The sequence below is a fragment of the Brassica oleracea genome, chromosome C7, assembly GCF_000695525.1.
Source record: "Brassica oleracea var. oleracea cultivar TO1000 chromosome C7, BOL, whole genome shotgun sequence".
In the NCBI taxonomy this organism is placed as follows: Eukaryota; Viridiplantae; Streptophyta; class Magnoliopsida; order Brassicales; family Brassicaceae; genus Brassica; species Brassica oleracea.
In genome coordinates, this window is record NC_027754.1 from 11,095,592 (window position 1) to 11,108,856 (window position 13,265).

At 44.7% G+C, this 13,265-nt stretch overlaps 2 protein-coding genes across 2 annotated transcripts; both read right to left on the bottom strand.

Moving 5' to 3' along the window:
- Positions 1–927: 927 nt before the first annotated feature.
- On the bottom strand, positions 928–2,041 carry LOC106302573. The gene is made up of 2 exons (XM_013739050.1): positions 1,996–2,041; positions 928–1,811 (listed from the first exon to the last, which is right to left on the bottom strand). Exons 1-2 carry the CDS (start codon positions 2,039–2,041, stop codon positions 928–930), a joined length of 930 nt encoding a protein of 309 aa, XP_013594504.1.
- Positions 2,042–7,854: 5,813 nt separating this feature from the next.
- LOC106302574 lies at positions 7,855–8,307 on the bottom strand. The gene has a single exon (XM_013739051.1). The coding sequence runs from the start codon at positions 8,305–8,307 to the stop codon at positions 7,855–7,857; it is 453 nt and encodes a 150-aa protein (XP_013594505.1).
- Positions 8,308–13,265: the final 4,958 nt, after the last annotated feature.

Genomic DNA, 13,265 nt, shown 5'->3' on the forward strand with positions numbered 1-13,265 from the left:
TCCCAATTCAACACGAGATGCTTTTCTTCACATTGCTGAAGGACCCTGCACAAGTTTGACAAACAGACAGAAAAGGAGTTCCTATAGACGCTAAAGTCATCCATGAAAACTTCCATTATGTCCTCAATTAGGTCAGTGAACATAGACATCATGCACCGCTGGAATGTAGCAGGGGCGTTGCACAGCCCAAACGGCATTCTCCTATAGGCAACTGTCCTAGTAGGTATCAATTCATTCCTTTCATTAACAACCACAGTAATCCCACCTTTATTAGGAACTACATGAACATGACTAACCCACTTACTATCAGAAATCACATAAATCACACTAGCTTCTAGAAGTTTCATTATCTCTTTCTTAACAACATCTTTTAGATTTGGGTTTAACCGCCTCTGATGTTCCACAGAAGTCATCGATTCATCTTCTAGGTGTATTTTATGCATGCATAAATCAGGTGAAATACCGGGAATATCTGCTAATGAATACCCTATTGCCTTGCGGTATTTTCTCAATTCACGCAAGAGTTTAGCAGTTTCCACTTTATTGAGCTCAAAGTTCACAATGACATGATATGTGGAATTAGGTCCAAGAAACGCATACCTGAGTCCCGCTGGGAGGGACTTTAATTCGATCTTTAGAGCCTTGAGTTCGCTCCAGGAATCATCGAGCAAGCTGGCCGGTTTTTTCCCTCGTTTAGGAGCAGTTGCTCCTTCTGGTGGAATCTGATTGCTTGTCTCCCCCAGACTTAGGAAAGCGACCATCTTCTCAATGCTTTTACTCGAATCTAACATTTTTTCGTACCCATCACCATCAACGTTGCACGTGTTCTGCTAAGACTCTACTCGTATCAGGGCCACTTCCAACGGATCATCCGCTAGGATTTCTTCAATCATCTCTTCTTGAGGAGTCAAGACGGCGTTCTCGTCGTCAATCGTGAAGTTCTGACCATCTAGCATAGGTCGTTTGAGCAGCTCGTCCTAGCTGGAGATCGATTCTCCCATTTCGCACATCAATGATTGCACCAGCTGTGCATAAGAAGGGTCGGCCCAGAATGAGAGGGTCTTTCGGTTCATCTTCGAGCTCCAAAACCACGAAATCTGCTGGAACTATGGTGTTGCCTATTTGAACTTGCAGGTCTTTGAGAACACTTACTGGCAACTTGACTGATCTGTCTGCGAACACCAATGAAATCCTGGTTTGCTTGAAATTGGTTAGTCCCATATGCTTTGAAACTGAGTAGGGCATGAGATTCACACTAGAGCCTAAATCACATAAAGAACAGGCAAAAACTGTCTTTCCAATCTGAACCGAAAGGACAAATTTTCCAGGATCTACCAATTTCCTGACTGTTCTGTTTAGAAGGACTGCGTTGCATTCTTTTAAGACCATCATGATATCGCTGTCTGCAGAGGTCTTCCTAGAGATCAGTCCCTTGACAAGGCTGCACATTGAAGGAATCATCTGAATTGCGTCCACGAGAGATAACTTAATAGTCAACTCCTCTAGCATCTTCTTGCACTTCATCTCTTCGTAATCCTTGCGTGATTTCTTAGCAGGGACTGGATAGGGTACTTTTGGAGTGTAGAGGCGAGTAGGAACAGGCTGTTCTTGCATCGTAAGGGCTACGGGTTCTATGACAGTTGGCTGTTCGGCATCTTGTTCGTCGTTGAGGACATCCTCAAGTGGAGGTTGTTCTCCCTCTTTCTGCTTTCCCTTCTCTTCGGCAGTCAGCTGCTTAGAGACAGGATCTGGGAGATGCCTTCCACTTCTCAACTCGACGTCCTTGGAGTTCTTGTCTGTTTTCTGATAGACTATTTATTCGACCCATTTTCATCCATAGTTTATAGGTGTTTTTACTAATAACAAAAACGGAAAGTTGCCAAATTGCTCTAAGTGCTAAGTTTGCTTGGAAAAAAGTCTCTTTGTGCCTCTCACCTAGGACTCCTTATATATTCCTCCAAAGTCGGTTTCAGCTTTTCCTTTCCTGCCCTTAACCCATATAAGTGAAAAATGAGAATATCCCATTTTTTCCGATCTTCATGTTTATCAGCGGAAACTTAACATTTTTTCTGCGAAGACTTATCTTCTTAGTTTTTATTATATTTTAATAAAAATGTAAACCGCCATAGTATCTATGTGATCATTCTTTAAAGAATCGTAAGTGGGCTCGTAGTCGCGTTTTAGACCTCGTTGGACCGTCTTTCGACATAGAATGTTTGTTACGAATTTCTTTTCGATAGAAACAAGTTCTCGCGGTTTTTATCGTAAAGTTTCTACGGTAACTTCGATCGAAACGAAGTGAGAAGTGATATGACCGCGGTACTCGGGAGCTAGCGTCGAGGAACAGACGAGAATGCATGGTTTTGGGTTGTAGCCGAACAAACGGCTTGGCCGGTCGCTACGTAGAGACTGGCCAAGCCTCTTGGTCAGTCGCTATACGTAGCGACCAGCTCGTGCGCGGGCCGGTTGCTACGTAGCAACCGTCCATGCGGCTTGCCCAGTCGCTACGTGGCGACCTTGTTTGGATCTTTTTCTGATGTTCCGTGAACTTGTTTTCTCCGCAAAAGTCTTTGTAAAAGTAATCATTACGAAGATCACTTCTCGTAAAAATGTTCATGCTAATTTTTACGGATATTTGGATGTTAACTTAGTCGTATCCATTTTTGACCCCAACAGTTAGCCCCCCAGTCCGTTAGAATCGTGGATTGCAACAAGATTCTAGCGCGCGGTTTGGCGATTTAGGCAAGATAGGTGTATTGGACGAAGTTCATATCCGAGGATCCGCAGATAAATAGTAACTTTTGATGCCTATAAGAAGGAAGATAACTTCTTTCATATTTTTTCACTTGCTTATTCACATAAGAAGTTGTTTGAAAGAATTTCCCTCTTCCTCTCCATGTTTTTCCTCTTTTGTTTTCATGAAGTTTTACAAGATGTCAAGTAGAAAGAAGACTTCGAAAAGAGGTAACTCTCGCGGTTCCTCGTCTGAAGGTGTTTATGACGAGATTCTTGTACCGAAGGTCGAGTTTGTGCCTCACTCGATAGATCCAGCAGAAAATGCAGCGTGGTGGACAGCGAGATATGGTTCGATTACTCCTCCTGTTGAGAAGTCGTTCCCTGTCATGAGCCATCGTTCGGTCGAAAGAGGCGCACCGAGCAGAAGCACTAGTGAATTTCAAAAGACCGTCCGGTCGTTCTACAGAATTCCAGACACGATGGAGTTTCGAATTCCTTGTCGTGGGGAAAGCGCTGATAATCCCCCAGAGGGTTATTTTACTTGTTACGAGTCGTTCGTAGTGCACTGTCGTTTGTGGTTTCCGATTCCTGAAATCATAGTCCGTGTGTTGGATCGTTTCGGGGTATCGATAAGCCAGCAAAAGCCCACCAGTCTCCAGCATCTCATTGGTGTTGTGATCCTGAGTAATGAGCATGGTCTCTCCCTTACCATCGACCACTTTGAAGCACTCTTTAGACTGCAACTCGTTTCGAGGCCGGACAATTACTGGTTGGCCCCTCGGAACTACATGTCGGTGATCAAGGGGTTTACCTCCAACTTTAACTTGTGGAAGAAGTTCTTCTTCTTCTTCTGTATAAGCGCTGCGTCTGTCAAAGAGAGTTGCATCCCATTATTTCGGAGTAAGCTGGACAACTGTCCCTTCATCAACCTGTTCCCTCCATTCCCGAAGACATGGTTGAAATGAGGGATCTCCTCAGGAACGGTCCATTTTTCTGGACCTCCTTCACACCGAAGAGAGTTCGAAAGGCGTTGAAGCTCATGCATCCCGATGTCAAAGTGGGCGCGGAATCGGACAGTGATTCTGAGTCCGATGGTCCTGCTCCTTGCGATGTTTCCGCGGAGGAGACGAACGTGATGTCCTTGAAGGGTAAAGACATTGACCTTCTCGATATAGATTTTTCCGTGGATGATTCTATCCTCCCAGGATGGGACCCGGACCTTGCTTATGGTGATGGGAGTGGTACGAGCGAGGTTCCTATCCCGGATTTAGACGATTTCTTTCTTGGTTTACCCTCTAGTTTCGATCCTCCCTCGTCCGTGGACGAATTGGGAAGGTCGAAAGTCGTTGCGAAAGAATCTCGCATTATCAATGGGGTTAGTTTCTTTCTTTAAGAATTTTGCCGATAGATTCATGTGCTCCCTTCCTTGTTAAACATGTTAGTCGATTTTGTAGGGTCTGAACATGCTAGGCTCGGCCCTTGAGGCGAGCCATTGGGAGGCCATGGTTTATCTCTTCAAAGCGGAGAAAGCGGAAAAGGACCTTGCATGTATGCAAAACGGCATTTTAGAGCAAGATTCGAAACTCGCCAGGGACCGTGAGAAAGCTGTTCGTCGAGCGGAAAGGAAGGGTAGGAGAGAGATCGTCGAGGTGATGAGAAACCATGCTTCTCAGTTCAAGACCAAGTATGGAAACCTCAAGGATGATTATTCCATGGTGGGCGATTTTCGCGAGTGCCGCGATTCAATTGGCACCCTTTGGAAGACGCAGGCGGATAACTTTGTTTCCGAGGACGAGAAGAGGGACATGAAAGACGGCATGAAGGATCATGCCCATGCCGAGGCCCTTATTCCCCCGATCGATGGAGGATTCGGGATTCTGGGATCCTATCCCTGTTTCCCATGATACGGTGGAGGTCACGACGAAGGTCGCTAGAGATGACGAGGAAATGGACCGTCCCGCGGATGCATTCAAAGCTTCCTTGTCCGGGAATTTTTACTTCGACTTGTGAGAGGTAAAGCGAGCGTTTGATGGGAAGAGGTTTTTCCCTTATCTTATATTTGTGGCCGAGTGTGGACTTTGTTTATCTATGTCTGGCCGAGTGTAGCCTTTATTTCGAGACTTTGTGTGGGCCTGTTTGGCTGCTTTATCTTTATCGGGACTGGTCGTTGGTGGCTTTGAATCCCTACCGTTATGCGGTTTTATATATGATGGATATTTGTTGAACTACTTTGTTTCGAGTGTGTCTGAAGTAAACATGAGTTGTTGTTCATATTTAGTTCTGTCGAGACGTTCAATATGTTGGTTTGCTCGAGACGTGAATTTTCTTAAAAATTATTTATTTTTACGAAGTTTCGTGAACGTTAAGGTATGAACGGAGAGACATGTTTTAAGATCTCACATCATTTTTAGATATCATGTCTTGAGATGTTAGAGACCAATGTGCTGGGTTTAGGGAAAGGCCTAGGTTTACTTTCGGTTTTAAGGTTTATGCGGTGACTAGCCGGCTATCGATTTTCTTGTTGCGATAGGTTCTCGGCTTATACGACTTGTATGGTATGAATCGAGCATCTCTCCAGAGACAATTTATAAGCCAACTAGAAGTGCTAGACCAAAATTTCGGATTTTGTTTTTTGTAGCGCACTATTATCCTTGTGTCGGATGTTTGAGGATCAGAAGAATGATCAGGTTGCGTTTGTTTAAGACGGCTGGTGTGTTCCCCGGGGCCAATCGACGAGCGTGGTGTAAATATTCGTTGAGATTTAACATGGCGACGTCTCGCTGTTGTTTCGAAGACTATACATATGTTTTAGGTTCTGAAGAGTGAAGGCTTTGCGATTTGGGCCAGATACGACCGTTGACAAGAGTCTAATGTTTGTAGAAATTTATTTTTAAGCGTGTCCTGAGACTTTTTGCGTGGCTGAAGAGTAAGAGTTCGAAAAATGCGTATTGTAGTAAAAGTTTTTAAAAGCTCGATTACAATGATTGTAACCGGATATTCCCATTTTCAAAAACTCGATTACAATGATGCATCTTTTAAAACGTGGGAGTATACGAGTATATGTACCCACTCCCCCCCCTATTTTAGAGAGGGGGATAGCTGAACTCGTCCTTCGACGAGCTGCCTACGTACCCCTTTCGAGGATCAAGCCATCTCGTAGTTCTGTTTTATGCCGCGAGTGTTCTTACTCGGCGGTTGTTGCTGTGCTGATCGCCTTAATAGTGGTGACTGTGGCAGGGTCGACGTTTTTGTCCGGGTTTTCCGGTTGAGTCACAGCGTTGACTTCGGAATCGTGCTGAATTTCGATGTCAGAAGCGTTTGCTTCAGCAGACGATGTCGAATCGTCTTTCTTTGAAGTGTTTTCGGCCGAAGGCTGAGCCAACTTCGTGCGTTTGCGTTTTGCAGAAGTCGTCATTTGCCTTATCTTGTGCTCCGCGAGGAAGCATAGTCGCGACTGTTTCTGACATCCCCAGATAGCTGCGACTCCGTTTGGGGTCGGAAATTTAACACCTATGTGGTATGTCGATGGGACGGCTTGCATGGTGTTTATCCATGGGGTTCCCATGATCACGTTGTAGATGGCAGGATGATCGGCCACCGCGTAATCGACGATCTTTGTGATGTCCTTGGCCATGACTGGTAGCTGGATCGATCCGAGAGTCATCGATACTTCGCCCGAAAAACCCGTAAGTGGTTTTGGCGTTGGGGTAACTTCCCTGAGTTCTATGTTCATCCTTTTGAGAGTGTCACGGAAGATAACATTTACCATGCTTCCCATGTCGATGAGGACTCTCGTGACTTCCAGATCTCGTATGACAAGATCTATGACAAATGGAACGCAGTGAGGTTGATCGATTAAGCCAGCTTCGTCTCCCGTGAAAGTTATCGAGTTTCTTTGACCATCTCGGGGAGGAGACCATGTGGGCCAGTTTGCACTTGATTCGGCTTTCACTGGCGAGCCTTGATAGTCGAGACCGTATCGTTGCAATACTGCGATCCTCCGATTATCATGTTGGTTTGCTCGAGACGTGAATTTTCTTAAAAATTATTTATTTTTACGAAGTTTCGTGAACGTTAAGGTATGAACGGAGAGACATGTTTTAAGATCTCACATCATTTTTAGATATCATGTCTTGAGATGTTAGAGACCAATGTGCTGGGTTTAGGGCAAGGCCTAGGTTTACTTTTGGTTTTAAGGTTTATGCGGTGACTAGCCGGCTATCGATTTTCCTGTTGTGATTTCAACCTGATCCGTACCGACTTAAAGTCCGCGATAGGTTCTCGGCTTATATGACTTGTATGGTATGAATCGAGCATCTCTCCAGAGACAATTTTTAAGCCAACTAGAAGTGCTAGACCAATATTTCAGATTTTTTTTTTGTAGCGCGCTATTTTCCTTGTGTCGGATGTTTGAGGATCAGAAGAATGATCAGGTTGCGTTTGTTTAAGATGGCTAATGTGTTCGTCGGGGCCAATCGACGAGCGGGGTGTAAATATTCGTTGAGATTTTCTGGTCGCGTTTGGACAGTTGTTTGCATAGTTTCGACTTTAACATGGCGACGTCTCGCTGTTGTTTCGAAGACTATACATATGTTTTAGGTTCTGAAGAATGAAGGCTTTGTGATTTGGGCCAGATACGACCGTTGACAAGAGTCTAATGTTTGTAGAAATTTATTTTTAAGCGTGTCCTGAGACTTTTTGCGTGGCTGAAGAGTAAGAGTTCGAAAAATGCGTATTGTAGTAAAAGTTTTAAAAAGCTCGATTGCAATGATTGTAACCGCATATTCCCATTTTCAAAAGCTCGATTACAATGATGCATCTTTTAAAACGTGGGAGTATACGAGTATATGTACCCACTCCCCCCCCTATTTTAGAGAGGGGGATAGCTGAACTCGTCCTTCGACGAGCTGCCTACGTACCCCTTTCGACGATCAAGCCATCTCGTCGTTCTGTTTTATGCCGCGAGTGTTCTTACTCGGCGGTTGTTGCTGTGCTGATCGTCTTAATTGTGGTGACTGTGGCAGGGTCGACGTTTTTGCCCGGGTTTTCCAGTTGAGTCTCAGCGTTGACTTCTGAATCGTGTTGTGTTTCGATGTCCGAAGCGTTTGCATCAGTAGACTATGTCGAATCGTCTTTCTTTGAAGTGTTTTCGGCCGAAGGCTGAGCCAACTTTGTGCGTTTGCGATTTGCCATCGCGGTAGTCGTGATTTGTCTTAACTTATGCTCTGCGAGAAAGCAAAGCCGCCACTGTTTCTGACAACCCCAGATGGCTGCGATCCCGCTATGGGTCGGGAATTTGATGCCCAGCTGATATGTAGACGAAACGGCTTTCATGGCGATAAGCCATGGGGTTCCCATGATCACGTTGTAGATGGCTGGATGATGGGCCACCGCGAAATCGACGATCTTTGTGATGTCCTTGGCCATGACTGGTAGCTGGATCGATCCGAGAGTCATCAATACTTCGACCGAAAACTCCGTCAGTGGTTTTGGCGTTGGGGTAACTTCCCTGAGTTCTATGTTCATCCTTTTGAGAGAGTCACGGAAGATAACATTTACCATGCTTCCCATGTCAATGAGGACTCTCGCGACTTCCAGATCTCGTATGACAAGATCTATGACGAATGGATCGCAGTGAGGTTGATCGATTCAGCCAGCTTCGTCTCCCGTGAAAGTTATCGATTTTCTTTGACCATCTCGGGGAGGAGACCATGTGGGCCAGTTTGCACTTGATTCGGCCTTTCACTGGTGAGCCTTGATGGTCGAGACCGTGTCGTTGCAATACTGCGATCCTCCGATTATCATGTTCACTCTGCGACGATTGTTATCGTTTCCTTTGTCGTCCGGTCTTCTTCTGCATTTATCCCCTGATTGGTTTCTCTGAGGGGAATTCTCCACGGGTGGATTCTTGTCGGTCTTTGGAGGGCGATCGGTCTCGAGGATGAGATCTTTAACGGTTGTTACTTCGGAGAGCTCTCCAACTAGTAGCTTCACGGCCAATCTCGCTCCCAAAACATTGAAGTTAGTCGTGGAGTGTCCTCGGGTCCGGTGTAACTCCCAGAAGGTGTTTTCGTCGTATCCTGGATTTCGAGTCCATGTATTGCATGTGGTTCGGCCTTGATCCGAATTGACCGCGTAGTTATGCGCCCCTTGGAGTTCTTCCCCCTCGTGATGAACGTACTTGTCGTTACAAGAGATTTTCTTTTTCGTCTTTTGGTCTACATCTTTGAGGACGGCTTCGTCGGTTTATGCTTTTGCGACAAAACTTTCGTTTCCTCTTCGATTATGATGTAGTCCGTTGCCTTGTGGAGGGTGTCTTGGATCGTTCGTGGTTTGTCGAGGGTTATCCATTATCTGAATTTCGACTTGTACCAAAGCGTTTTTCTGAGTGCGTCTATGGCCACCTTGTCGCTTATTCCGCTCACCCTTGACATAACCAGCTTGAACCGGCTTATGAACTCGCGGAGAGATACGTCTTCCCTCTGGGACAAACTACAAAGGTTGACATCGGAAGTTTTTCTATCTATGAACATAGAGTATTGTTTGAGAAATTCCGATGCAAACTGTCGGAAACTTCCGATGGAGTTTCGCTTAAGGCGTGCGAACCATTCGAGCGCCGCTCCTTCCAAATTTTCGACGAACAGACGGCAGTAGCCGGCGTCTTTTTCGCTATCCTTCAGTTTGGCCCTTCCCTTTGTGATGTGGAAGGCTTGAAGATGCGCTTTAGGATCAGTCGTACCATCGCACTTTGGTACTTTGATTTTTCCTAGATCAGATACCCTCGTATCAGAGATGCGAGCGGTGAAAGGTGTCTTCCTAGCCCCCTCGAGCAGTCTATCGATCTCTGGGGAAGCGCTGGTAGCGTGATGAATCTGGGATTTCACGGCCCTTACTTCCGCTGCGGATTTGGTTATGTAATCGTGAAGATCGCGTATGTCCGATTTCTCGCCAGCGGATTTCCGAGCTTGTTGGCATTTTCTGCGAGTAATCTCGGTTTATTTTTCGGCTAGCTCCTCCTGTTCGACCCAGTAGAGGTTTTCCTCCTCTTCCATCTTTGGTTTATCGAACGGGGAGCCTTCCCGAGCCAATCGGCTTCTGGTTCTTCTTGGATGTCTGTCAGCGTCCTCCTCAGTATCGTTGGAACGTCGCTGGGATCCAAGTCGACATGCTCAACTTCACCGACCTCTGTGTCCTTTGCAAGAGGGGGAGGACTTTCATAATTCTGTTTCTAGGCAGGGGATGTTTCGCTAGGGTACTGTCCCGAAGGACGTTCCCGCGATGTTCCAGGCCTGTCGAGTGGGGTTGCGTAGTCGAGTTTTCTTCAGGGGATTTTCGTAGATCCGCGGGGGAGGACTGCACGGGTCCTTGCCGTTAAGGTTTCAACCTTTTTCGTCAAGGTATCCACGAGTTTGTCCTGTTCCTCTGACCTCTTTTCGTAGGCAGAGAACATCTTTTTGAACTCCTCGAGCGTCGCAGCGTTAGCAGTTGTGTTGGCCGCGGAAACGGCTGCTTCCGGAGTGTTTTGATTATCATTGCTTCCTCCGTTAAGAGGAGTTTGCATGCTATTTGTGTTGTCAGTTTACATGTCTGGTTGAGGCGTTTTTACTAATAATTATTATATTATAGAGTCTATTTATTATATTTATAAGATCAGGAGTGTTTTGGAGATTGTGGGAACCAAAATTCGCACTGTCGATTTCCGTAAAAATAAGGAAAGTTAGGAAAACCCTAACTTCCCATAGGTCCCGGATATCTGCTAAATCACACGCCAAGCAATCAGAATACGTAACAAAGAAAAGAAAAATAAGAAATCGTAAAAATAGAGCAAAAAGAAGTCTTATTCTGAATTTGCGTATAAGCGTTTACAACAAGGTAGGAGCCTCGACTATGAGAGCTGTCGGCGAGTTCCCTAGTTCTAATAACCTAAGACTGCGGAACCTAGTTGAGTCGCAGCTCGAAATAACAAAAACGGAAAGTTGCCTAATTGCCCTAAGTGCTAAGTTTGCTGTGAAAAAAGTCTCTTTGTACTCCAAAATCGGTTTCAGCTCTTCCCTTCCTGCCCTTAAACTATCTTAAGTGAAAAATGGGGATATCCCATTTTTTCGATCTTCATGTTTATCCGCGGAAACTTAACATTTTTTCTTCAGATATTTATCTTCTTAGTTTTTATTATATTTTAGTAAAAATGTAACCCACCATAGTATCTATGGGCTCATTCTTTAAAGAATCGTAAGTGGGCTCGTAGTCGCGTTTTAGACCTCTTTGGGCCGTCTTTCGACATAGAACGTTTGTTACGATTTTCTTTTCGATGGAAACAAGTTATACGGTAACTTTGATCGGAACAAAGTGAGAAGTGATATGACTACGGTACTCGGGAGCTAGCGTTGAGGAACAGACGAGAATGCATAGTTTTGGGTTGTAACCGTTGGTCAACGTTCGAAGCAGTTCGGTCACTACGTAGCGACCGAACAAACGGCTTGGCCGGTCGCTACGTAGCGACCAGCTCGTGTGCGGGCCGTTCGCTATGTAGCGACCATCTCATGTTCGGGCCGGTCGCTACGTAGCGACCAACTCGTGTGCGGGCCGGTCGCTACGTGGCGACCTTGTTTGGATCTTTTTCCGATGTTTCGTGAACGTGTTTTCTCTGCAAAATTCTTCGTAAAAGTAATCTTTACGAAAATCACTTCTCGAAAAAAATGTTCATGCTAATTTTTACGGACACTTGGATGTTAACTTCGTCGTATCCGTTTTTGACCCCAACAGAGATAAGTGATGATTTTGGAGCATTTTGGAGATATTTGGAGCAAGCACCCGAGATGACCATCGAGATCGACTATCAGTCGATATTGGTGAGTAAGAATCGATCGATACACATGACTTGGTATCGATCGACAGCGAAGCGCGCCGAAAGCCTGTTTGGTCACAACCGACTTGAAGCCCAAGAATTCACCATTTTACAACATTACCCCTGACGAGTTTTACCCTAATTATATAAGCTTTGCCGCCATGTTAGAGGCAAAGTTTTCTTTCATTGTTTTAGTATTTTCACAGCAAAGGTTTTTAGGATTTTGATAGATTGGAGAGAAGATCCAAAGTTATAATTTGTGATTGGAACTCCATTGATATCTATTTACTATTCTAATGAAGTTTTTATACTTAACTGATGTTATGAATTGCTCAGCCATGTCTGAGTAGTTCCATTGTTAGCTTTTAGGGTTTAAATAGGTTAGTAGGGATTAGCCCCAACTATAGATTGCTGAGTTGTCATCATAATCATCTTTAGGATTGTTCATTAATGCATGTGTCTCGAGTAGCTACCTAGAACTTGCCCTTGGATTGATTGATAAAAGCGTGAGCTTTATCCTCATCCTGAAAACATTCTAATAGAACTATGTTTCTTGCTATGAGCAAGGCGAGAGCTGATCTAGTGAGCTTAGTAAGCATTCATTCAACCTGCGCATAAAGCTTGACTAGAGTGTGTCGATCGATATCACACTTGAATAATCGATCGACGGTGCAAAAGGTGTATTGATCGATATCCCGATAGGATTATCGATCGACACTTTCTATTGATCAAAATAACGAGAGTTGAGATCATCAAATCTAGTTAATAGACAAGTCAAAGTAGTTGAGCTTTACATTATCATGCATGCAACTCATTAGTCATCTGTAGGATTATAATCCCAATTTTCCTGAATAAAAACCCTAAGTCTATTTATTTCCTTTTTAAGCACCAAAACCCCAAACCTCCTATTGAACAAACATTTGTTCAATATAAAACTGCAATTTACATTTAAAACTCTAAAAACATTTTTGCTTAACAAATCATATTAGAATCCTTAGGATCCCTAGCTCCCTGTGAATTCGATCCCTAAGTACTACAACTCGACCTCTTATTTGAGAGAGTAGAAATCACTCCTTACGGTAATTTGAGTGGTATCAAATTTGGCGCCATTGCAGAGGAGCTTTGATCGCCTATTTTTCTAATTTTTGTTAAGTTTCTCACATAAAATTTTTCCTTGGATTTTCAGGTACATGCCCATCATTACCAGAAGCAATAAGGAAACTCAACTGCTATTTTTACCAGATCCTGAGTTTGGAACGCTCGATCCGCAAGGAAGCGCGCTTATTATCGACCGACAAGAACACTTCTGTGTCGCACCGATTCTCGCTCACCCCTGTCGACCAACAACACAAACCTTCCGTCGACCGACATCATCCACCCGACATCGATCGACATTCCATCTCGGACATCGATCGATACTGAGCTGCGAGACATGGTTGCGCCTTTGATACTTGTTCGGGACAACAATGGAGACCTGCATGACCAAGAAGGTCATCTGCGTAATGCAGCAGGTCAGAGGATAGATGCTCAGGGATCTGCAATCCCTGAGCCTGATTCTACTACCACAGGTAGTATCTTACCAGTAGATGAAGCTACGCAACCCAAAACGTTGGCTGACTACAACCGCCCAGATCGCTACTACAACAACAGATCAGCCATCCTTCCTCCTAATATTGAGAGGGAT